At 40.7% G+C, this 26622-nt stretch overlaps 1 protein-coding gene across 1 annotated transcript; it reads left to right on the top strand.

The window, feature by feature from the left end:
- The first annotated feature begins 365 nt into the window (after positions 1-365).
- EHD4 (EH domain containing 4) lies at positions 366-26622 on the top strand. Its single transcript, XM_056493085.1, has 6 exons — positions 366-727; positions 7808-7984; positions 12344-12441; positions 16280-16692; positions 19454-19618; positions 22108-26622. The coding sequence occupies exons 1-6, from the start codon at positions 492-494 to the stop codon at positions 22642-22644; spliced, it is 1626 nt and encodes a 541-aa protein (XP_056349060.1). The 5' UTR covers positions 366-491; the 3' UTR covers positions 22645-26622.

Genomic DNA, 26622 nt, shown 5'->3' with positions numbered 1-26622 from the left:
CTAAGATTTTTCACTGCAGCTAAACACCACGGCGCTTAGTCACACATTTCTTTTGCATCCAAAGACAGCAACCATCATCAGGAAAACACGACAAGCATTTGGGCGATTCTACGTTCAGATCGGAGCAGTCAAAGTGTTTCCGGATTTCATCGCGAGGGGCTGAGATGTCACAATTAACCTCCAGAGGCGGACTTGTGGCCCAAAAATAAAAATAAAAATTAAAAAAATTCTCGGATTCGGGAAAAAAGCCAGACCAACCTCTCCTCCATGAAACCCCAGACCCGCCCGGCTCGCAGGGTGTGTCGGGCAGGGAGAGGCCCCGCCCGGGCCGGCGCTGCTGGCACCGCCTCTGCCGGGCCGGGAGCGGGAGCGGGGCGGGCCCGCGGCGGCTGCGGCTGTGGCGGCAGAGGTGGCAGCAGTGGCTGTGGCGGCAGAGGTGGCAGCAGTGGCTGTGGCGGCAGTGGCTGTGGCTGTGGCTGCGGCAGGGCGGGATGTTCAGCTGGCTGGGGAAGCAGGGCGGCGGGCGGGAGCGCGGCGGCGGCACCGACGTGGTGCAGACAGTGACGGGCGGGCTGCGGGACCTCTACCTCCGCAAGCTGCTGCCGCTGGAGGAGCACTACCGCTTCCATGAGTTCCACTCGCCCGCCCTGGAGGACGCCGACTTCGAGAACAAGCCCATGGTGCTGCTGGTGGGGCAGTACAGCACCGGCAAGACCACCTTCATCCGGTAGGTGACCCCGGCGAGCGCGCCCCGCCCGGGGAGCCGAGCCCCGGCCGCTCCTCATCCTCGCCCCCTGCCCGCGGTGCTGCTGCCTGCGCTAAATCCCTCCCGCGCTCCGGCGGCGCTGGGGCCGCGCTGCCCCGCGGCTGCGAGCCGAGCCGGGCCGGTGCCTGCCCCGGGGGTGCGAGCCGAGCCGGGCCGGGCCGGTTCCTGCACCGGGGGTGCGAGCCGAGCCGGGCCGGGCCGGTGCCTGCCCCGGGGGTGCGAGCCGGGCCGGGCCGGGCCGGTTCCTGCCCCGGGGGTGCGAGCCGAGCCGGGCTGGTTCCCGCCCGGGGCCGGCAGAGCCGTGCCGGTGGCCGGGCTGGTTCCTGCCCTGGGGGTGCGAGCAGAGCCGTGCCGGTGGCCGTGCCGGTGCCTGCCCGCGGCCGGCGACATCCATGCTGTGTCCAGGGTGGTGCCGCTCCCGACCCTGCTGCACGCTCTGCAGCTCGCCGCTTGCTTCCTGTGCAAGAATATTCTGTCTGTTTCATGTTCTGGTGAGAACGTGTAACCCCGTTGTCTACTTCCTCTTAGTTCCTTTAATCTCTAAGCTATTTCCAAGGAAAACCAGGGGCTTCGTGCTAAAACGTATGACTGCGCTGGCCATGAGGGATCACTTCAGCTTATCTCCTCCCCTTTCTTTCCCAAAAGTAGCTTAATGCACAGATCGGATGTGATCATAGAAGAGTAAGGTGACAGGAGTTTTGGGCAAAAAACACGTGGACTTGCCAGAAAGTCTTCCCTTCCCGTCCCTGTATTTTGATCAATTGCATTTAAGAAGCAGTATCACTACTAAGGCAGCTGAACAGTGTTCCTGTTGTAGTATTTTCTCTCTTTCCTGTATTCCTTATTTCTAAATTTCTTAGTAACTCATTTTTAGGAAGCTGAAGCATATCTTAGGTAAGCACAGTTCTATGAATCTGTGAATATTTTGCATATGTCTGAGCTTCCCTCTAACATGCCACTTGCAGATCAGTCTGAGGTTTTGCCCAACTCTGCAGTAGACACTGAGAGGTCACTTGGTTCACATTTTGACCTACTTATAGCTGAAGTTCGTTATAGTCTTTCTGTAAAATATACAAATATTTATCTTTCAGGTCCAAAGATTATGGGCAGCCTTGCCCATAACACCGTTTTGTTCTTGCATTGCAAAATGCCTTCCTCTCCTCTCCACTGAAGATCAATGTTTACCTTTAATCACCTGAGAGCTTTTCAGATGTTTACAGAACTAATCATGTGTCTTTTCAGGTTTTACAACTACCTAATTGAAAGCTTGACATTGAACATGGTTTCTTTACTGATTATTACAGAATTCCACAAACACACAAAGTGGTATTGCTCAGCGGAATAGTTTAAAAATAGAAATAAGGCTGTAATTAAAAGAAAAGAAAGTTAGTTTCAGGATCTCCATAGACAGTCACGAGGTGATGTGAGGGGGAAGGGGTTGTTGATTTGGATTTTTTGAACATTTCTCCAGGCATACTCATTCATTTTCTTCTTTCAAATTGCAGTTGCCTTGTTAGTCTGTATATATTTCCAGATAAGTGTTGTTGCTTGGCTTATGGACAAGATGGGGAGAGCACAGGTGATGCAGAGGGAGGCAGAATGGTCACAAATATGTGCACACCAGAACTTGTTCTGCCTGTCAGCAATTCATAGAAAACTCTGTGTTCCCCCTCCTGTAAGAGTTGCCTTGATTGAGGACACAGGTTCTTTTTTTTGTGGACATTCACCTTTCTGTCCTTTATAGCTGCCTGTATTTGACTGGAGTAATAAGTCAGTAGTGTGCTTAGAAACATTAATATTCCTTGCAGTGCCTTACCTGTATTTTTGCTACTGTTGCTTTGTGAGTAACTTGTTATCACTGAGTTAATACTGAGCAAAAGCGTTGGCTGGTAGTAATGTACAGTCTGAATGAGAAAAAACCCATACTTTATTACAGCTGTTGCCAGCTTGTTTTTTATCCTTTGTCAGTGCAGGGTGAAGATGCCCAGATGATTTTGGCAGAGGTGAAGTTTTCAAAGATGCTTTCTCATGTGCTTCATTAAAATGCCTGACTTGATGCAAGAAGTGGCTTCTACTGTGATGTGCCCTTCTTTTTACCCTCTTTGCCCCTTTCTGCTGTGCCCATTTTAGGTAACTTGCAGAGAAGTTAAAAATTTTGCACAAGGCTTATTGGAGAAGACATTGACTGTAGAGCCCAAATCTGTAGCAGGGTATCTTTTATTGCTTCCAAAGGATCTCACTATGATCAGCATTCATTGCCTCAGCGTTTTCTGTAGCATAGATAATTGTCTGAATCAGCATGAAAAAATGCTCCACTGAAGATGGGCAGCAACTTAGACAGTAGTGTCACAGAGACTGTTACTCAAAATCCAATTTAGAGGAGAAAAAGAAGGTCAAAAAAGAGAACTTAATGTATGCTGTGTGCAAGACTCAGAAGAAGACATGGGAAAATATTATCAAGTCCAGGTCATCCAGAAATAAATTTCCCCTCTGAAAGGCTAAATCTCCCATGGAAAAATCTCATACTCTCTCAAGATTGTTTTAATCCTATATTTGTTATAGATGATTTTTCTTAGAATTAAGTAGGGCTATAGGGGATTTATTCTTCCAAACCTTTTAAAAAGAAAACATTATTTTAAATTATTTTAAATCTTAAATAAACAATTAAAAACTCCTTAAAATGATTAAAATTGCTTTTTGTTCACATTTCTTGACTTCATAGCCAGGAGGGCATATTAGGTCTACCTAAGTGTTTACTATTGGGTTTATGTGTGAACATAACAATTCTGTTTAGCTGCCAAATATTCATTTGGGACTTACTTTGATTGAGACGTTATCGTGAGAACTTCACATTTTCATACCTCTGACACATCCATATCCACCCAGTTCCTTCCACTAAGTCTTCATGGAAAACCCTGATGTACCAGTGACTAAATGTCCCTGGAGATTAAGATATGCAAACAAACACTTCCAGGTTTCTAACAGCTCTTATGTTTTTTCACTCAATGCTGTTTATCCGCTTTGCCACTTGGAACAATGCAGTGCAACCAGTCAGTTTTGCTGTCTGAGGTGTAGTGTGGTGATAGTTTTATTCATTTATTTGACAATGCTGACAATTCAGACAAATACTTCCAAATGTTAATGCTTGTCCTGTTGTGTTTAATGAAGTGGGAGTATGGTGAGAGCCAGTTGTTATCTTACATGAGAGCTGCTTGGCTGTGCAGCTTCTGTAATTGTCTCAATGTCTCATGACTTTTTTAGAAAAAAAAGTGGGGAAAAGAGAGACAGGAGAGGAGAATTGTACTGCATGGAAAAGAGATAAGAGGTAATTAATGCAAGTAGGTAGTTTATTTTGTTCTGTTTTAAAAATGTAGAAGACAGATATTTTTTTTATTTTTTTTTAAAGAACTTATCAACTTGAGACAAACCAGAAGTAAATTCCTCAGATTGCCAGGCTGTGCTTTTACTTTGCTCACAGGTATTACTCAGAGGTTAAAAATTGTAAACTTCCTGCTATTTAACTCAGCCAGAGCTGACTTTTGTGAGAGCACCCTTTTCTGTGCATGATGTCTGGAGTCTGCAAGTAGTGTGTGATCACTTGTGCAGCTGCATCTGTTTCTTTGGGGGTGAAGTGGGAGGAAGGTCCCTCTTAGTTTCTTTGAGTGAAAGCTGTGACTTCTTTACTAGCTGTACATGAAAGCTTTGAGTTATTTAGAGCAGAATTCTTACACTAAAGCAAACATCTGCTAGTTTTGCTGTGTTTATAAAAAAAAAAAAGCTTTGTGCAGGATGCAGTATGGAGGTGAACAGCCCTATAAAGCAGCCATGAGTTTATCTCTCAGTGCATCACAGGGTATCCCTGTTCAGTGCTGCTCTGTCCAGCTCACTTGCTTTTGTGCATTAGTATGGCCTAGCTAATCCATTTAGACTTCAGATTATAATGAGTGTCTACCACTGTGAGTGATCTTTTCTATCTCTGGAACTTTGTAAACTAGTTTCCCATAGTCTGGCTATACATCTTGCAGAGGAACATAGATGAATGTTTATTGGCAAAGCTGAAAGGTTATAGCCCAGGTAAAAACAAAGAGAGAAGAATCAACAGGATGTCTGTTGTTTGATCTAGACTGTCTTTGGGGCATTGGCTATTTTTAAGCATTCTTCCTGTGAACCTTTTTGAACTCCTTCTCTGCTGAAAATTCCTGAGAAAAGCACAGCAGATGCTGAAAATCCAGGTATTTTCCTGTACTAATGTAGCATTTGGTACAGAAAACTTGGCAGCTTTTCAATTGACAGGAGACTGCTCTTACCTTTGGTGTGTAAAATCGGTTTTTCATGCTGAGAAGTGTGATACAGCCTGTTCTGGCTTAGCCTACCCCCAACTCCAGCTTGCAACCAGGCACCACACAGCCACTTACACCCTGCACAGGCAGATGGAGGAGAAAATCAGAATGGTAAAAGTGAGAAAACTGGCTGGAGACAGCAACAGTTTAGTAGGTACAATAAAAGCATCACAGGCAGGGCAAAGCAAGGAATTCATTCACTGCTTTCCAAGGGCAGGCAGGTGTTCAGGTATTCCCAGGAAAGCAGGGCTCTGTCATACATAAGTGACCTGGGGAGAGAAAATGCTATCATTCCAAGTGTCTCCTTCCTTTTTCCCCTAGCTTTATATGCTAAGCACGATGCCATATGGTACAGGACATCCCTTGGGTCAGCTGGGATCAGCTGTCCCAGCTGTGTCCCCTCTTAACTCTTTGTTCACCCCCAGTCACTTGCTGGTGGGCTGAGAAGCAGGAAAGGTCGTGATTCTGTGTAAGTGCTGCTCAGCAGCAGTGAAGAAACCCCTGTATTGTCAACACTTTTCAGCACAGATCTAAAACACACCCCATAGTAGTTATTGTCCCAGCCAAACCCATCACACTTGAGCACAGCCAGTGCTCAAGAAGAGGTTTATTTTAGTCTATACTAGTTCTTGATGTGCAATTGTGAGCCAATCTTAATGGAAAATACCTGTGCTGCAAAGTGATTTCTGTGTCTGCTAAATAGTTGTACCAGGCAGAGTATTGTGGCTGTTGGGTGGGGCTTGGTATTTGGAAGGAGGTCTTGCCTTCCTGGATTGTTATCGCTCTAAAAGCCTGTTTTCTAAAGCTGCCTTTATGACATTAATTTGGGAGTGTCATTGCAGTTCAGTAGCACTTTGTTGTGGTTTAGTAATTTCAATAAACACCTACTCTCAATTTGCACTATGGAGTTCAGAGCTGCAAATAGAGATGTTGGAAATCCTGAAAGGTACTCTGTACTTATAACTCTTTAAATTTTTCAAGTGTTACATGTGCAGCAAATTCATGAGCAGGCCATGTAATTATTTTTTTAGGCATCTAAAAGACCATCACCACTGAATAGCCATAATCATGCCATAATTTATGAGCTTATGATAGATGGCAATTATCCTGTTACCCTGGAGGTGTCTGCTCCTGCATTTAGATCCCACTGTGTAGCTTTCCTTGACCTGGGATGTGGGACTTCACTGCTGTGCATTTGGTTCAATAAATGTTCTTTACTGCTGCTCTTGGAGCAGATTCTTGTATATGTCATTTGTCACCTTATGATTTGCTACCTCTGTCAGCAGAAGCCTGGGAATAGCAATTTGTATTAAGAGAAGTCTCTTAGAGAGCCTTTCTCTTTTGAAAGAAGGACAGTGAGGAAAAGCAATGCTTGAAATAGAGCATTTTATCATGGCAAGTTAAAAATCTTATTTTAGAAGTCAGAAGTATAATTGATATTTCAAAATCAAAGTGTGGATAGCTCCAATCTGGAAAATTTTAGTGGTTCTTGTGAGTTAACCTTGGCATTCTGTTTTAGAGAACTCTGGTCTGCAGTGATGTTTAATGAATAGGTGGGAACACACTTTGGTGTTTCAGGTGTTGTGCTGTTTGCCAGGATGCTTGAAAATCCTGGAATTCTTTGAGGGGTTCAACTGTTGAGCAGTTGAAGAAGTTTTGTCTTAATTTCATTTAGATCATTCCATGATCTAATTTGTACAGTGAGATTCTGTGTGGGCAGAAAGGTTTCATTTACTTTTGGAGAGTGGTCAGTTTTATTTCCCTGTTACTGTGTGTTGGGTACAGCTTATTCTAGAGATAAAACAAATTGACTTTGGCATGTTATGGCATGATTGTTCTTATGTTCCTCCTTCCTCACAAGTTCTAGTGTTTGCATTTTTTAAATTTCTTTTTTTTTGGAAGCAGAAAGCGACAGGAAATCTCATGCAAATAACTGTTCCGTGCTCCCTGATTATAGGTTGAGCTAATTGGAGCTAGTTTGCTAAGGCTAGTGGAAAACAGTGTTTGAATATGTACCATATATTTAGTTCCTTAAATTCAGATTCTGTGCACTGATCTATAAAGTTTGTGAATGCTTGGGTACTGTATTTGAGGACAGAGATTGTTCAGCAAGTATAGATACTGTGTAAAATGGTTTTTGCTGCAAAAGCAGCCAGCAAGTCCTCTCAAATTAGTATTGATGTAGGAAATTATAGCAGAATAGGCATAGCACTGTTGAATTAAGTCCAGAATAAACCTTTATTAAACAAGCAGTGTTAATATAGATGCACTAAAACGTAACTAGTGCTGCAGTTGTATGCAGGACCACCACCTGTGCCTGAAAAAGAATTCTCATGCAAATCCAGTTTTGATTATGTAAATAGTTAAATTGTACTTGATTAAAATTGGTAGAAACATTCACTTAAATGGTTGAGGTGCTGCAGTTGGGGGAGTGCTTTCCACACTGTCTTTGTAAAAGGATTTCCTTTTACCTAGATATTGTGAAAAACTAATTCAGTCCTGTGCCTCCTTCCCTGGTTAGCAGAAATAATGAAATGCAGGTAAATGTAATCATATTCTTATAGAATATGCATATCCATGGGAATTTTTAAGCAAATTGTGGGTATTTGTTTTTCCATGTATCCCAATCATTCATTTTGGAATATTTAGGTATAAATATAGCTGCTGTGTATAAATACACCTTTGTGTTCTCCACCTCCAGATACCTGCTTGAGCAAGACTTTCCAGGCATGCGGATTGGTCCAGAGCCCACCACAGATTCCTTCATTGCTGTGATGTATGGAGAAACAGAAGGAAATGTTCCTGGAAATGCCCTAGTTGTTGATCCTAAGAAGCCATTCCGGAAACTCGGCCGCTTTGGGAATGCTTTCCTCAACAGGTGAGAGAGATCATCTTGCTTTGTCTTCTGATGACTACATTTAAATTTTGGCGTGTTCTGTTTTGAACAGCATGGAATAAATATTCTAATATAAGCAGAAGTGGTGGCAGTTCAGGTGAAATAAACAAAAAAAAGGCAGTACTAGGTAGGGTGGCATTACAATAGAGATATTCAGTTATCTGAATAGAAAATAGCTGTTAAAACCAGTTCACATAAAACTGTAGAAATGATCCACTGGGTGACTTGTTTGTGAGACATGATGCCAGGTGGGACTCAGGAAAAGTTTATGCAAAAATTCTACTCAATAAAACTGATAGGTTAGTACTATTATTAAAAACTACCATTCAAAAAAAAAAAAAAAGGAAACAAATATTTTTCTTTTGGTGCTGTCTTTTTTGTTTCCACTGATTTAATTCGATATCTTGGTATAGCTATTTAAAATCATGAATTGCTGGCATACATAGACCTAAAAGGTCTAAAAGAATGGAAAATGTGCTCCATGGATAAAGTAAAAACTCAAGCTGTTAAGTGTTTAATATCAACTACATGGGTGTTCAGGTAATTCCATGGACCAGGGAGTTAGTGTTAGCTTCTGCTGTGTTTGTAAAAAGGGACAAGTTGTTCAGGGGCTGTGAATATTTTGATAGCAAACTTAAGTAGTATGCTAAATATTTCGAGTTGAAAATTAATTGCTAATAACTCCATTCTTATTGTCTGAGCAATCACCTTGTTTTCTTCCTGTATTTGATGGTAGCTTGACATGGAGGCCTCACTTTGAGAGCCAGTTAATCTAAATTGGTTCTTTTTAACAATAAACTTTCCTGTTTGGCTGATAAATACTGGCATGGGTGTTAAAAGTTCATCATGTACAGTTTTATCTCTTGCTGTGCTTGTTCAAAGAAGAGAGTTTATAGCTGCATACAGTTGGCTTGGCTATTACTTTGCAGAGATAAGAATATGTGCTGTGGGAAGCTGTAGTCAAGTCCCATTTTAAGTAACAAGTTTGAGATGATTGGCTAAATTCTGTCTTCCAGATCACTATTTTTCGCTTTCCTCATCATTGTGCTCTCTCTACAAAAAATTAATATACTTGTAATACAAATTATATAAATTGTATTTTGCATAACATTCAGATATTTGTACAGAACATTTAATAATGGTATGTGTTTGTCTGGATGGGTGGCAATGTAAGTTTTGCCTTAATTGTCTAACTAGCTGTTTTGAGTTCTGGCTGTTATGCAAGCAAGATAATTGGCTAGCTAAAAAGATGTGCTTTCAAAGTAAGGGACTGAATTATTCCAGTTCTTTTGGTGGCTGTGATATTGTTACATTGTGGTGCTGTGAGCACCTTTATCTTCCCCTACAGTCGCATTTACTCGTTAGTTGCTCAGCAGAGAGCTAGGTGCTTATCTTTCCCTAGCATTTTTCAAAACTTACCAACTCCTTTCTCTTTATGACTTTGCTCAGATGAGATTGTCTTAGGCTTCAGTATCTTTGAGTTCCTACCAGGTTACTTGTAATCATAGTACATATTTTACTTTGCCTTCTCTCATTTGCCATGCTGACAGTTCTTTTTGTCCAATATTACATTTTTCCTCCTGCCTTAATAGACTTCTCTCTACTTACCACCCCATTCCATACCCTCCCATTTTATTTTTTAAATGGTTTCCCAAACCTAGTGTTTTGTTTTATGGAGGAACTTAAGGCTGTGAGCACTTAGACTATGAAGTTGAGTGCCCTTTTCATCCAAGTGTAACAATCCAAATGACAGGAAACAGGGACTGAGGTAATGGAAAAAATGAAACAAACAAGAACACGGTATCACAATCAAGGCTTGTACTTAGTAATTACCTGCATTAATTTATTGATGTTACCTTGCTTATGTCTTTTTCCATGACCCCTTCTAATTGCCCCCTGGGTCCCACTGCTTGTGGGAGGTGTTCTATTAATATCTTGCTTATCCTGTACACTTTTAAGAAAAGTTGGAGAGGAAACAGTAGAGGGACAGGACCTAGTGTGCCCTTGGATGCTGGTGATGGAAGAATACTGCATTATACCAGAAAAGCATGGGAAAAAATTAGTGCTGATGAGAAGACATGCATGGTCCTGGTCTATTTTGATATGGCCTAAGAAATTACTGTCATCTCATTTATACAACTCTTTTTGTAACACTTTTAAGTCTGTCATTCAGATGGATAATGTAGCTCTGTTTTTTATGATGCAGCATTTATGTGACCTGCATGAAGTGGTATGTTAAGAAGTAAGTCTCAGTGTTGAAAAGGAAAACTCAAATACCACTATCATTACAGTTTTAAGTTGTCTAAAATATTAGTTTGAGGCAAGATTTTTAACCCATCTTTCATCTTTATCTTATGGACATGTTCTAAAAGCTAACAAGCAGTTAATTATGAGTTCTTGCTTCTATTTCCTATGTGTTTAGCATGTGCTTTTCTCCTCCTATTGCCATTTATGACTGCTGCAAAAATGGCAGTGTCTGCATTTCTGTAATTCTCTATTTTCTCACATTGTCTTTTCCAGCTGTCCCAGTTTGGGTGGTGCCTGAGTCAAGACACTGCTGTATTGTTCAGCTGGCATAACAGTGCCTTTCTCCCCATAAGATAGGGCTAGAAACATCTTGGTGATACTGAATAAGCACTGGGCTTTCTAAGGTTGGATGAGAGTGATAAGAAAAAATATACATGAAAATCCAGTCTTCACACTTCCAAATTTATGAAAGCTATTTCATGCTGTACATACTAGTGATGTATGTATTTTTGTAAGGGTTCACATGATTAAATGTATTTTCTTTGTCACTTACACACATCCATTATACTTCCATATAACGTGTTTACTTTGACATAGCACTGCCTTTAGCTTTTGTCAGGTTCAAATAATGTAATTTTCTCAAATAGCACCTCATTGCTCTTTCAAAAATATCTCTTAAGCTAGTAGAAAACTTTCTAGTGGAGGAATTTGCTTCAGATACGAGGTATGTTTTACACCTGGTGTCCCACTAAAACAAACAATACATTTTACACTGTGTTTACATACCCTCAGTTCTATCAGGCTGGGATGGCTGCTCTTTCCTTATGCCCTTTTGGGTTTCAGGGAGAGGTGCAGGTGATGCTGCCATTTCTGTTTTATCCAAGAAGGCACAGTGTGTGCTTTTGTTAAAGGCTCATTGTGACAAGGTCTCCTGCAGAACAAGGTGAAGTGAGGTGCCAGGACTTCTTCTCTTCCCAATTTCCTTTGTATTGTATAAAATGCCATCTAGACTTTGGTATAGCTTATATTTTGTATCTGATACTAGACTGGCTGAACTCTTCCTAACTCAGATCATCCAAGGCCTTAAAGGTCTTGCTTTACCTTAGTCTGGAATACCCCATTTTTTGGGGCACTGTGCTTTGTGAAAACGTAGGTTGATGTGGGATAGCCCCATCCTGGAGCCTGAGGCTGCAGATTAACCCTGTGTGGGGCAGCCTCACAGGAGGAGGGTGGGTTACTTCAGCTGCTCCCTGATAAGAAGATTAAACTCTTAAATTAAAAGAAGATTAAATCTCTTAAAGGCAGGTTATGATGAAGGGCAGTGAAGTTCTTCAGTCAGTAACTATCCCAGAAGCATCATTGCAGCTTGCATGTAACACACCAAGTGCCCTGCACGGCTCTCAGAGTCCTTGTGAATTATTTATTTTTCTGTAATGCCACCATTGAATTTGCCTCCTGTTGCAGAGGCAGGAGGTTATTGTTTAGAGCATGCTGTGTGTAATTGGAACTCTTGCTTCTGCCAGTGTGATAGTTTTGGCTGGGTTTGTGGCAGAAATACTGATGTTTTTCACTGGTGCCCCAGCTGAGGAGAGAGGTGGGTTAGGGAGTAGGGATCACTCCAACACTGCTAAATCAGGAGAGAGGGAGATGTGGCAGGGACTGGGACATAAACATATTGTCACTGTGGCTTTCTGCTTGCTCCCCTTTTCAGTCTTTGAGTCTGGCCATAACCTGGAGTACATGAAAAATTTTTTCTCATGTGTACTAATTTTGGTCCTAGCAAAATAGTGGTTTGATGGAGTCTTTTTAATGTTGCATTTAAAGCCCAAGTTGTGAGATCTTGCAAAATTTTAAGTCTTATCAGCCCTTAAACATACAGTTTTACAAGATTTCTCTGTGTTTTCTTTTTTGAGAAGCTCTCTTCATAATTTTTCTTAGACGTGTATGGTTGCAAACATAGAGGTTTGCCAGGATTCAGAAACTTTTTTGATTCTCATTTGAATCTTTCTAAAACCAGATATATAATGGGGAGCTCTCAGGCGACAGTCTGTATGTGAGCTCTTGTTAATGTTTTTTTCCCCTCCTTTCCTGCAGGTTCATGTGTTCTCAGCTTCCAAATGAGGTGCTGAAGAGCATCAGCATCATTGACAGCCCTGGAATTCTCTCTGGAGAGAAGCAGCGCATCAGCAGAGGTGAGCAGAGCTTTATCTGCTCTCCTGAACAAAACAGCATTCTAATCTTTGGGGGGCCTGTTTTAGTGGTAGTGTATGGTGCTCTTGCATATCTGTACTGCAAGCCCTGTACAACCCATATTTAAGGCTGAATGTTGGCTTTGGAATTTTTTCTCTTGGAAGCTGGTGGGGGTTGGTATTTCTGTTATCTGCTGCTATGGCTGCTAATGGCTACAGCTGCATGATCTTGTTGACTAATTAGTGCTTTGTCACTCCATCATTTTAATTGTTTTCCATGAAATAATAATGACTCTTTTATATACTATTGAAGTTCATGAATGAAGAAATGTTTTGTAATAGCTTGGTTTCAGACATGTAGGTTGGTCATGTCTCAAAAATTCGGGGGTGGAGCTATAAATAAGGTGGGTTTGTTTATTGTGGGCACAGCTGCTAGAGCTGCTTCTTAAGGTTGCTCAGTCATGCTATAATATAATACAGTCAAAAGAGGAAGTCAGATGGTAGAAGGAGAGCAAATGAGAATATTTTTAATAATATGAAAATTCTGCAGAGAACTGAACACTGTTTATCAAGCTGTTTTAAACATTAGCCTGTCTTGAGAAACTATTTAAACAGAACAGTGTAATGTAAACAACTTTCTTCCTTGCATTCTTCAGCTGCATTTAAGTTCATGTTGCTTTTCTGTGGAGTTGTAAACGGTAGTGATGCAGGGTGTGGCTTATGCTGCCCTCTGTTTCCAGACCTTTGCTTAAGAAATGGAAACTTGTGTTTCATATCTCTGTCAGAGGAAATAAGCTATAAGTTGTGTTGGTGTTGGTGAAATATTAGAGATGAACAGCATGAGAGCTCTACATCTCTGCAAGCAAAGGCAGAAATAAAACAAATGCTGCATGTTGGCACTCTTATTTTAGACAGAAAAAATTGAGTGTATAACTAATGATTTTTAATCCTGAAAAAATCTTCTCATAAAATGTCCACAAAATATTTAGATCCCAGTTTTCACAGTCTCATAAAATCAGTGGTGGTCTGCTTCTCCATTGCAGATTCCTGCTTAGTTTTTCCTTCTAAAATTAAAATTAGGTGCATCTTGCCCCTTCTTGGCTTGTTAAATCAAGAGAAAATTGTTTGGCAGCATTCAAGTATCTGTTGCCACTTTTGTAATAGTGTGGAAGGGAACGTGAAATAAGCAGAAAACTAGAGTATGATATTAATATGCCACTGAAAAAGTGAGCAGTTGTGTAACCAAATTCAACACCATTAGGGAATGCTGGAGAAGTCTCAGACTTCCAAGTGCAGGACAGAGCTGTGTTTCACTCCAGGTTGTGTTTCACTGGTAGTCCTGTGTTGCCTGGAGGACCATGACACTTCACTACCATCTTGAATTGCTCCTGTGATTTAACAAAACATGGCTCTTGTTCACTTGTTGTTCAGAAATTCCTTGTCTTGATGGTATGTGCCTTATCAATTGTTACAGCCTAGCTGGCCTGCCCTTTGGCATGATAGACTTTCACCTAATTTGATGTAGCTCAGTAATTACCTCAAACTCTTACCTACTTCATAGGCTATAACTTGATTAGATAGAAAAAAAATTTCATTAATTTTTTTCCATGTGTTAAAGATTGCCTTGAACGTGTTCCTTGTCATAGTTCTTTTATCAAAGTGTGGTTCTCCTGTATGCTGCTAGATTTAATCATGTTTAAAGTGTGGTTGTACCAAATATGAGATTTTGGGAATTGGCTTTAAAGCACTGTTCTCTCAGTGTCCCAGGCTTTGGGGGCAGGTTAAATAAAGGTCTAATGTACTTAGGCATCAGCATACAGAAGTTATCTACAAGTGCCTATGCATTTATTGCATACACATATTCCACGCTGTCATGACTTGAAATTACTGAACCTTGACTGAAATGCTGCATAGTCAGATACATTTCCTGTAAGTGGCTTATGGGCTGTTCATGCAGTTTGCATATAGGTGGTTTTGTAGAGCACAAACTTGACTTGTCTTGTGATGCTGCACACAACAAGGTTTGTCTGACCTGCTACCTGAAGGAGCCAGTCTGACAAACACATTTATGTTGTAAGTCTAATATTTAGCACATTTTGAAGTTTGAGTTGCTTTGATGACTTCCTAAATTATTGTGTGCAAATGTAAGCAGGATTGCACAAGATGTTTTCTGCTATCCCTGAATATGTCTCTGATGGAGAGGGTACTGTTTTCTAAAAGTTTAGCTTGTGTCTAACATTTGTAAGCTGCAACTTTTCTTATTTGAAATGTTTGATGGAAGAATAACATTACAGGGCCTTGTCTCTTTGCTGCTGGTGTTTTTTCCCATCTCACTAGCTACATACGTTCATATTTACCTATGAATGAATGGAACATCTGTGTAATATTAAAATTTGACAGGTATCACTAGGAGTAAGTTGAAGCCTTCTGAGACCAAGAGAGGAGTCAAATATTAACTTTCATTTTAACATGCAGGAGAACAGAAAAGGAACTATGTAAAATTAGAGGACATGCACAATTTCCCAGCATGCTCTATATTTAACTCTGGAAAGCATCCAGGCCACAGATGGAGGAGCTGATTTCTTGAAGGGTCAAAAATACACACAGAGGGTGACATTCAAAGATGTCTCAAGACAGACCTTTCCCGCTCCTGTTGTCAGCAGGAGGATGTGCCAGAAGCTTCCTGCCTGTCAGTTCTGGGCAGCGTGAGTGGCTGGGGGAGAATGTGCAGATGTCTGCCAGCATTGTCCCCTGGTCAGACAATGCCCAGCCCTGTGCTGCTCCTGCAGCATCACTGCTGATGCTCACGCCCTTGCAGACAGAAATGTCTGTGTGGTCTGCAAGGTTTGGAAGGAAAAATGAGTGTCTGGCAGGATGTAGGGAGGAGCCCCTTTAGGAGGGGAGGGGGTGTTTCGTTCCTGATTAAGTGGCGTGAAGGCAAGACACTTTTAAAAAGTGTGGGGAAAGAGTTCAGGGGAAAAAGGAAACTGTTTTTTTTAAAAGCAAAAAGTTCCCAGTACATACTTTGCTGTTCCTTACTCATACCAGATGAGTCACACGCAGGCCAAGCCCAAAGCTGCATCACCAGTGGTGACTCTGCGGATTAGATGTGTCACTTCTGAATAAGGATTCCTGAATAGTGCTTGCTGTGGATTAGGTACCAGCTGAACCTGTAAAAGCATTTAGTCAGGTGCTATGAATAGGCTTTCCTTTAGAACGTGATCAAGCTTGTTTCAGGTGATCAGAAAGGTCACTGCTCGTGTTCTGTAATCTGCCATGTCCTCAAAACCATCAGCAATGCAGTCATGTTACTGTAAATTGTACTTTTTAGTCTGCTGTGACAAAAATAACAGCAAGTGTTGCAAGATCAGAAGAGATGAGTTTAAAAATGGTTTTAAAGTCCAAAGACTTCTGGTTGCTGCCTTGTACTGGAATGCTGCACTTGCACCATTTTCCTTGTTAATTCTATTCTGATAAGCAGTGCTACCAACGTGACTGATAGTGGCAGTGATGAGGAGAGATCGTGATCAGAGCCCCACAGTCCTGTTTAGCTTGGGCGCTGTACTGGAACCAGACTCCTGGAAAGAGGCAAACGTGAATGTGAGACAGAAAAAAGGGCACTGATAAAAACAAAAGGTGGTAATAGTGAGACTGGTCAAGGACATGCATGATACAGTTGTCCTGACCTCACTGTCACACAGATATTGTCCTCTTGAGTCATCAGTCTTTTTTTTTGCCCCAGGTAGAGGCTGTCAGCCTCTTGCTCTCTATCCCCAGCCCTACCTTCTCCAGGACTCACTTTTCTGAGTGGTGAGGCTGTAACAGTGTGTTCTTCCTTCAGGCTACGACTTCTGCCAGGTCCTGCAGTGGTTTGCTGAGCGGGTTGACCGCATCATCCTCCTTTTCGACGCGCACAAGCTGGACATATCCGATGAGTTTTCAGAGGCCATAAAGTCGTTCCGGGGCCAGGACGACAAGATCCGAGTGGTGCTCAACAAGGCAGACCAGGTGGACACGCAGCAGCTGATGAGGGTCTACGGGGCGCTGATGTGGTCCCTGGGGAAGGTGATCGACACGCCCGAGGTGCTGCGCGTCTACATCGGCTCCTTCTGGGCCCACCCCCTGCGCAACACCGACAACCGGCGGCTCTTCGAGGCCGAGGCGCAGGACCTCTTCAAGGACATCCAGAGCCTCCCGCAGAAGGCTGCCGTCAGGAAGCTCAATGATCTCATTAAAAGGGCGAGGCTTGCAAAGGTACAAAACCAAAATGGAGTGAGCGCTCTCTGCTGCTCTCAGCACGTCCTGTCTCAGCCTTCCCCATTTTTGTCTTGCTGTGAAACGCGTCTTTTTGGCACAGTTTGTAATCCTGGATTGAATTGTCGCTGTTTGAAGGAAAGGATAATCACCTGGGGAGAAAGCTGTTGGTAGCAGACAGGTGTTCTAATTTCCTGTGCACTTATCAAACCAAATGCATTTTCCTTGAAACAATTTTAACGTGAACTTCTAATCAAATACAAAGACAACTTGCAAATCCATCAGTACATCAATAGTTGTTTGAGGGTGTGTACCACTTCCTCTGTTGGCTTATTTAAATTTCTGAATATGAAGATACGCTTTTGGGCTTTTTTTGGTGAGGTTATTTTCTGAGGGTTTGTTTCAGGGGTTTTTGTGGCCTGAGCTTTAGGGCACCCTGTAGAAAATTCCATTTAAAATCACAGTGATGTTGTATAAAAAGTTGCTGTGATGCCAGAGAAACCCCAGATCCAGTCTGTTTTTTAAATGTTGGCCGCATTTTGTTTTCATTTGTTGCAATCTTTTGGCATTGAAGGAGTGAGTGTCAGTTGAGTAATTTTTAGATATTTCTATGAAACGTAAAATAAAAAATGGATAAAGGTAAATACAGAACACAGTGCTCTTGGGGGTACGTTAGACAGTCACGGAAGGGGAATAAACTGTTTATCTGCAGGAAAGCAGCAATGTAATCCAGTGTCATTTTTCTGCCTTCCAAACTGCTCTCAAAGTACTGACAGTCAAAAACCGCTTTTTACAGCCTTGAGTGTGGGGTTTCTTTCACCCTATTTATGTGCTACCCTCTTCTTAATGTTTTCTAAAGCATTTACACTAACTAGAAACAAAAGCAAAGTCTTAACATGCTGTCAAATTTGGGCATTAGGCTTTTTTTTTTTCCCCTAAGTCCTGTGACTCACTATCCCATTTTGAAGATGGGGACAGTTCTTATCTACAAGAAACACATGTGCATGCTGGCAGACCTTAGACCACTTAGAATACTCATGTGAAACTGTTAGTGCTTATGAATTATAAACATATGCTTCTGGGTTTGGTAGAAATATTATTTTAGACATAAGATCCATAAAATTACTTACAATTATTTATAAATACCATTATTGAATCCATTTTATAGTTCTGGAGAAATACTCATATCTATACTCTTAGAAAATTTCATGGGTTTATACTTCTTTATGCTGGAGTTTTTTTCTCCTCTATAGAAATGTAAATTTAATTGCAATTAAAATGCATATACTCTTTCTAGATACAAGGAAGTGTTGTCGTGTGAAAGTTGTGAGCTTCAGATGTGCACATAAAAACTGGCTGCGTAATTTTTCTTTTAAAAGCAAGGATTTTTTTCTGTTTCCTCCTTAACAATAAGGAGATGAATGGGAGAGCATTGCCATGTGCAGACTGTGTAAGGCTATAATATATATTCTGTCATGGTTTGATAGCTATTAAGCATTGCTCTTACACAACACCAAAGCAATCACTTGTTTTACTGATGATTTTTGATGGTAGTTTATCTTCCCCTAGTCTTGAAAATTTCACCTGTTTATTGCTCAACAGTTTGATAGGCATACCTAATTTTTAACTCTTTTTTTTTTCTGTGTTTGTGAAAATTGTAAGCAACTTCTGTTTTGTGGGCAGCTATATTCTTTTTAAATGAGCAAGGGCCTGAGTTCTGTGAAGATATGCTGTTGTGGAGGTCATTTGTCTGCTGTGGTCCAGGCCAGGTCAGAGCTTTGGAGAGCAGTTTGATAGTGTCAAGTTGTGATAGCCATGCATTACTTCTAAAAGAGGCTCTGCCCTGGTGCCTTCCCTCTTGTGTGCAAAATGAGTGTCAATGTCCACACAATGAGCTGAACTCACCTCAGTTAGGAAGTGCAGCCACTGTTTCTGTTCTGGACCTGATCACTTGCTCTGTGGGCAAGCAGATGCTTTGGTGGGGAGAGGTGGTGGGAGAGTGGCATGGGGGAAGAGATGAATGGTTGAGAATAAAGGCATGAGGAAGGTGGGCAGGATGGATATTTTGATGGCAGTGCAAGAATCAGTATGTTTACAGATATCCTGAATTAATGTCTTTCCTTATGAGCAGGAAAGGCTGTGCTTCTCTCCCCAGGGCTTCACAAGGCAGCCATGGCATGCTGCTCCTGTTGGAACTGGCTGCTCTGTCATCTGCATAGGTGGCTGCATAAATATAGACTGCAGGTACTCACTTTTCTGTGAGTCAGTAGGTAGGAATGTAATATCACTTCAAATAGCTAGCCCTGCCACTTAGCATACTTGGATTACTGGGGGAATTCTCTGTCCCATTGATTTCCACAATGGCTGGTGAGGCAGATGATTTACAGATCATACAGATGGACCAGTCTGGCTGGAGCTCTGTGTACAGTGTCAAGACTGAGGTTTGGGGTCTTGCATTTTCTGTTGGTACTCATAGAATGCTGTACAAGGCTTCTCCTTAAAACTGCAAGTGTGCATCTGTAATCCTTTGAAATGTGTTTCCTTTTTCTCTGCCCCTCAAAGGAATGCTGAGAGCAGCAAAAGCTAATAATAACTAACTGATAGCTCACTGTTCATGTAAACACAAAGTTCCAGAAACAGTAGCAGATAATATCTTTCCTCAGGGAAACATATTTCTGTTTCTTTATATGACCTAGGTGAGAAATGCTATTGCTAAGTGTTGGTAAACAGTAGTTTTGATTTCAGTTTTGCTTCTTTTCAGGTTCATGCTTATATCATCAGCTATCTGAAAAAAGAGATGCCCTCTGTATTTGGGAAAGAGAACAAGAAGAAGGAACTGATCAACAAGTTGCCTGAGATCTACATCCAGCTGCAAAGGGAACACCATATCTCAGCAGGGGACTTCCCTGAAGTCAAGAAAATGCAGGTAAGATGGTAGATTACCATTCCACTGAAAGAGCTCTTAACTTAGTAGCAGGATTGCCAAATTGGGAAAGGCAGAGCAGAGTATTTCAGCATTACAGCTTAGAGTCTTTGGCAGTAGGGCAGTTGAAATGACAGTCATTTGTCTGATGAGGTTAGAGTGACTTGGAAGGGGTACAGACTGACAAAGAGTGGTAACTTGCTTAGTGTGCATTCACTGATACAGGACTACACAAAGAATATGAAAATAAGGAATAAGGAATCTGACCTTCTGTCCTTTTAGTCACTACCTGGTCTCTCCTGGCAGAAAGTACTGAAGGCTTTGTACAAATAAAATGGCAGTGAACACTCACAGGTTAAGGGGCTTCTTGTTTTGAATCCTAAATGTGGTTATATTTATCATTTTTGTAATGGTATAAAATATTTGTGTAGGTGAAGATATCCATAGTCATAAGTTCATTTTTACTCTACTCTGTTCCTGTTTTCACTGATACTGTTTCCCAGTATGTAATAAAGGCAATGTGTGACTTTTGAAAAGTCCAGCTTAAAACTCTTGCTTCTGAAAATTGTCTTTTGCTTTCTTCTTGTGCTGTTAAGATTGTATTCTCTGAAGGAGAAAGACAGTTCTTGGTTTATACTCACAACTAATTTTAAATAGCTTTTTTCTCTTCCTCTTTTGGACTTTCTGCTGTCTTTCAACCAACTTTCTGTCACTTTCTTGCCTATTTATTTCTGTTCTCTGATTTGAGATGAGTTGTTTAGAAAATACCATAGGGAAAAACAACTGTGTTAGCAGTGATTTTAAGCATCAGTTGGAAATGTTTGTATCTCAGATCATAGGCTTCTTAAATGGCCATTGAATTAGAGGATAATTCAGCTTGAAAGCTGAAGAACAAGAGACCAGGAGCCTGCAGTTTGCTCTGGCCATGGGCTAGTCATGAGTGGGATGGAGGATGTTTTCCAGATGCATCATTCTGACAGTGTATGTGGTAAACTTGCTCAGCTAGTCATCAGTTGATTGGCTGATTATCTATAGGAAGTCACAAGTTTATTTCATAGACTATAATATTTAACCTGAGAATCAACTATTAGCATGAGGCAGCAAATCATAGATGAAACATAAGATGTATTTTAGCTAAGTTTTCACAGGCAGGATTGGTGGAAGGGTTTCATGAATTAGAATTTGAAAGAGGGTTTTGTGCCAAAAATTGACTCTTTCTTCTCTTGCTGCTTTTGCTTGTGATGCAGAATGAGAGAATGAGAGACCTGAATATTGAAACAAAATTTGAATTAAGCTCTTTCAAACTTACACTACATGTCAGTTAAGCTTCAGCAGCAGATGGCAGCAAATATGTACAGGAGAGATCAGTCACTTCTGTAATGAGGAGCAAAATTGTGTGAAAACAAAATTGTGCCAAAACAGATAGCAAGTTCACCTTTGCTTCCTGAGATTTATTGCACTGCATAAATTTATTCTGATCAGGTGGTTGTGTATGTCACCTGAACAGAGTTGTTGGTTGACTGTTTGTACCCTGAGCTCCAGGTTTCTTGGGTTCATGTCATGATCATTTTGATATGTATAGGAGCAGCTCCTTGAGGTTATAGATGGGATTTGTTAAATCAGTTTAACATAATTTTACAGCAAGTGGGAGATGGTGGTAGTGGTGATGTTTGGGATTTTAACTTTCTCTTCCTGGCAAGCATTTACCATGTAGATAAAATTTAATAATTGTCTAAAGCATTTTTAATTTTACAATGCTGTGGTTTAAAACATACTTGGGCTTGTGTTGGAATAGTTTGTATCACCTAGGTAAGCATTTCACTGGTGTTAGGATGAAAACTCCACAGATTCTGCAGGGACCATCTGACTTCATGAGTTCTGACAGCACTGCTATGAAACACTGCTGCTGTTATCTCAACTCAGCTTTTCTTTATTGGTAAAGGACACTTCTTCCTGACCTAACCACAGCCAAGAAGTCTGATCTATAAAATCAGATCAGTCCTGCAAACATTTGGTTTTATTTTTAACTTTAAGCATTTATATAAGTGCTAGCAGGACTGAGGACTTGCAAGCTTTCTTTGATGTTTGGAAAAAAATAATCAGATGGAAAGTTGCTGGGTAACATTCATCAACTGCTGTGGTTTTATCTACTGCACTTTGAAAACTGTATTGTAAATGTAATTTAATAGACAAACTCATACACTGTTGCAAAATTGTCTTAGTGTGTTTGATTAAATGTATTGGTTGTATGTTACATGTGTGTCTTGTTTCTCCTTCAAGAGGAGTTTCAGGTATAGAAACTGCTTCAAAAGATATTTATCTTAGTTGAATTATTACTTGATTATTTTATAATATATATAAATATATAGTTTATATAAAATATATATTATAAATATGTATATTTATATTATTTTATATAATTTGAAGCCCATTCTTTAAACTTTTGAATGTATTGGAATAGTTTTTAACTACTGTCACTGTGTCATTCACAGGAGCAGTTGGAGAATTGCGACTTCACAAAATTTCATTCTTTGAAACCAAAGCTAATTGAAGCTGTGGATAACATGCTGGCCAACAAAATTGCCTCCCTGATGAACCTGATCAGGCAGGAAGAGAGCAACATGCCCACAGAGATGGTTCATGGTGGAGCATTTGACGGCACCATGGCAGGACCTTTTGGCCATGGATATGGAGAAGGTGCTAAGGAAGGAGCTGATGAAGAGGAGTGGGTTGTTGCCAAAGATAAACCTGCTTATGATGAGATTTTCTACACTCTGTCACCAATCAATGGCAAAATATCTGGGATTAGTGCAAAGAAGGAGATGGTGACTTCTAAACTACCCAACAGCGTCTTGGGGAAGATCTGGAAACTTGCAGACTGTGATGGCGATGGGATGCTGGATGATGAGGAGTTTGCATTAGCAAAGCATCTCATCAAGATTAAACTGGATGGGTATGAACTGCCTGGCACACTACCTTCCCACCTGGTGCCTCCATCTCACAGGAAGCCTTTCCAGACAGCAGAATGAACAATGCAGGGAGAAGAATGAGGATTTTGAAAATCCCAGAGGAAATGTGTTAAAAATACCAAAATTTGAAGTTAAGCTTAGATCCTTAAACCTCACAGCACATTTCATGCAAGTCATAAGCATGGCAGCAGGGAAACATTCCTGTCACTGTCCTTGCTGACCTTCACTCAGACATGCTTATCACAAGTGCCTTATAATAGCTATGTCATAAGGTGAAAATGTTTTTGTAGTCTTGTGTCCATGTCTCACTGCCTTTACAACCATAAAGCAGAAAAGACCATGCATAAAAGTCGCTGACCTTCACCAAACCTAAATTACTTACCAACCCTAAGTGTCTCCAAACTATTCTAAATAGCACACTGAAGCTCAAAATGTTAAATTCACCTGCCTATGCCAGGAGTATTTAGATGCTAAAAATGCACTTAAGCCATTGAGTGAATGTCAGCATCTCTATAGTCTAAGAAAAGGCTGATATAAAAGGAAATTATTTTCTTTCTTTTTATTATTTAATTGGAGTTAGATAGAAGAGTGATGAGGAGAGTTTTGTAAGTGCTCAGAATATGAGCAAACTTGTTTTAAAACTTCAGATTCTATCTAGAACTGCAAAATACTAGAATTATTTTTTTGATCTGTCATTGTGTCTTACCTGAAGAACAGCTTCTTCAGTTTTACACAGCACTATATATTCAGTATTATTAGAAGAACTGAGATCTCCTTTGTTCCTTGGATTTATACTTTTCTTTGCGGTTTGAGCTTAGTTTCTCTGCAAACAGTGAATTTCTGAATGGTTCAAAGTGACAGCAGAGTGGTTTCTTAAACTAAAAAAAGCATGTTTGCATTGAAATTAAGGCTCATTTTCTGTTCAGAAAATTTTCTGTTCACCTCAAAGCACATAAAATTATCTCCAGATATTTTCATTGGTATTTAATTTCTATTTACGGCTAATTATGCAGTTATGTCTGTGTATTTTTAATATATAATATATTTAAGAAAAGTTTTTAACTCTTTTGTCAACATGCAGCTGACAACCACAAAAGAGAGATTCAATTCCCATGGTGGCAGGTTTGAAAGATGAGGAGGCTAACAAGAACTGTTACATTGACTGTAATAAATGATAGGTGCATTCCTCCAAATATTACTCCTTTATTGAAAACAATCCATGAAAGGAATAAATAAACATAAAGGAATAAATAAACATTTATTTTCCAACAACACACAATCAAAGTTGAACATACTATCTGCTTACAGCTAATTTTTATCAGTACCTTTAAAGAGGGCAAGTCTTTGGCCCTGTGAACTTGAGTCTTTCAGGGAGGGCCAGTTCTTTCCTAAAATTAAATTTGGCAGTCAGTTCTGGTCTATTGGTCTATTCCTGCATGAGCAGGAGTTGACTTGTATTCAATTTGTAATAGGAAAGACCCTACACATCAAAGGTACTGTAGTTTTGAGCACTTTTTTGTTAAGTCTCAGTAAGTGGCAGCAGTAATGTCTTCTGAGACAGAGCAGGCCAAAATGTGCTTTAACATTCTTGTAGTAGGGGTGGGGAGGGAAATGGTTTGGATATTGTCTCCCAGTAAAGGTTCTTGTCATTCTGTGATCAGTTTTGTGTGTGATCTAAGAAAAGCCTCAGCTTCTTTTTTCAAATCATATTTGTAGGTTGTCAGGTTTAATACTTCACATCTTTCTGGACCTCTCATCTTTCTGCATCTGTTCTATTCTGAGGTGCAATTTCCATGAACTTTGTCAGGGCTCTTCCATGGGAAAACAATGATGCTATTTTAAGTAATGGCAGAACACCACCTTTACCTTGCCAGGTTTCTGGGCCTGTATCAAGGATGTCCTGGCATAGTTAAATTGTTCTGAGGACTTGGTTTTTGTATTTTTTTAATTCTTAGGTGTTTTTCCTATCATTCAAGCATACCAACTTTATTTCTGTTAGACCTAAATTAGGAGCCAGATTGACCTTAGTGCATCTCTGTGCACTTAGCAGAGCTGTGAAATAACACTGAGTCTATGACTGTACATCTGCAGAGTAACTGTTTTCTTTGTAATTTATTTTTGATTGAACAAAAGGTAGTCTGTTGCAGGTGTTAAGAAAAAGGCTGCAGAAGTAGTAACGTGTGTTTGTTTGTGGGTAGTGTCTGCAGTCAGTACCACTTTATACACTACTGACCAGCTTAGTACTAGTGACTAGCTTCATCAGGAAAGCCACCAGGAGAAGGAATGCAAGCTTTGCATTGTGACTACTGTAGTGTAGGCAAAGCTGAGAGGATCTGCCTTCCCTCACTTTGCAGCAGCACAGGGCTGCAGGGGTGGACTCATGCTTGGGTTCCCATCACATGTAGCTTCCAGGGGTGATGCTCCAGATACATTGGAGCCATGTGATCCCATGCCATTAGAATATCCTCCTTCAGTGAGAAGAGCAGGATAGTTTCAGTGGTTTTACTTTACTTTTCTAATTTTGTTGGTAGTAAAATGGAAAGCACAGCCTTTTCCTCCATCTCTGTGGCAATATGCTAACTTGGTTTTAAGGCAGACAAATTGAAATACATAATTTTGATAAGTTAAAATATTCTGCCTAGATGGGATTGTAGTATTCGGCTCTGTATTCCTGTAGAATTTGGAAGGTGAATGCATAAAGCATGTATAGGTGTGGATTTTCTCTGGCTGTCTGGAGAAATAGAAGTGTTTCATGGTCAGCATCCACAGCTACATAAATGTATTTCTGGGTATATGGTACAGTGAACTAGCATCACACTTAGATGATAGGAATAAAGTACATTTCTTGTGAACTTTGTTGCACAACTAACCTGATGGAGTAGGTTGCTGTTGCACAGGGGAGGGGATCTCTTCTCACTACATCCTCACAGGTCTGTGGGGCTCCCCCATCTTCCTGCTGGCTGTCTGCAGGCCCTGCAGTTAAACCAGCCACACACAACTGTTTGGATAATGTTCTGTGGAGTTAGTGAATCTGTATGTTATGAAAGCATGAGAAGTGAGAGGATTGCCTTCTTTCAGGATTGTGTGCTGTAAGAAGTTACTGCTAACAGCAGTATGAGGTAATCTTTGGTGTTCAGTTTGTTACTAATGTCTGCTGAAGAAAGATGATGTTGGATTCGTTGGACATTTTATGCCTAGGATTTTAAAATATTTTCTGCAAGATTATTCAAAGCTGTCTGTAATTAATCCTGTGACATCTGTGCCCACTGATGTAGCCTACTGTCTTGAAGCAGAAACTGCTGCTTTTACCTTTCCTCCAGCTGTTCCACAACACAGTTTAAATTTGCAAGCTTGGTTCTAGTCCTTCAGAAACTGAGTTTTTGTTATAGATTGGAACAGAAAATGTGGGGCTACCGTTCATAACCACAATACAGGACACTGAGAGACTTAAAAGCTGTGACAGCTGGAAATTGGAGAGTTTACAAAGATTTTTAAGTCAGGGCGAGGTCCCAGTTGTTAATTGGGTGTGGTGTGGATTTGTGTGGAGCCTGATCTCAAAGCAGCAGGTGTGTGGTCCCTAGCTTTCAGCATTGTTTATTGCCAGCACTTGAAATGCACCATCTTTTTCTTTCCCTCACTTCATTCCCTTCACCATGTGCACTCATTTTGGTGGCTCTTTAAATTGCTGGATCTCAAGCAAGGTGTGAAGTGTATGGTTTAATGGATATGTGTAACTTAGCACTGAGAGAATGATCATGGACTTCATTTTTTATTTCACATGCTCACCTTTTCTACTATTTTTGTTAAACACTGTTTTCACTTAAAAGGCACTCTGATTTTTGAGGAAAGGCTTGATCTGTGCAGTGTGCTTCAGTTTGTCCAACTAGGCAAACAAAGTTGTAAGTTCATTATTGTTGCACTTTCATTACTCAGTAAATTCTTTGCAGATACTGTAATATATTTTAATATGCTTTGTAATCATTTTTAGAAAGCGGTGATAAAAATTGCTGATTTAATAAACTAATATTGAACTACTGA

This window comes from Oenanthe melanoleuca, chromosome 5, assembly GCF_029582105.1.
Source record: "Oenanthe melanoleuca isolate GR-GAL-2019-014 chromosome 5, OMel1.0, whole genome shotgun sequence".
Classification (NCBI taxonomy): Eukaryota; Metazoa; Chordata; class Aves; order Passeriformes; family Muscicapidae; genus Oenanthe; species Oenanthe melanoleuca.
This window is presented reverse-complemented; position numbering and strand designations above follow the sequence as displayed.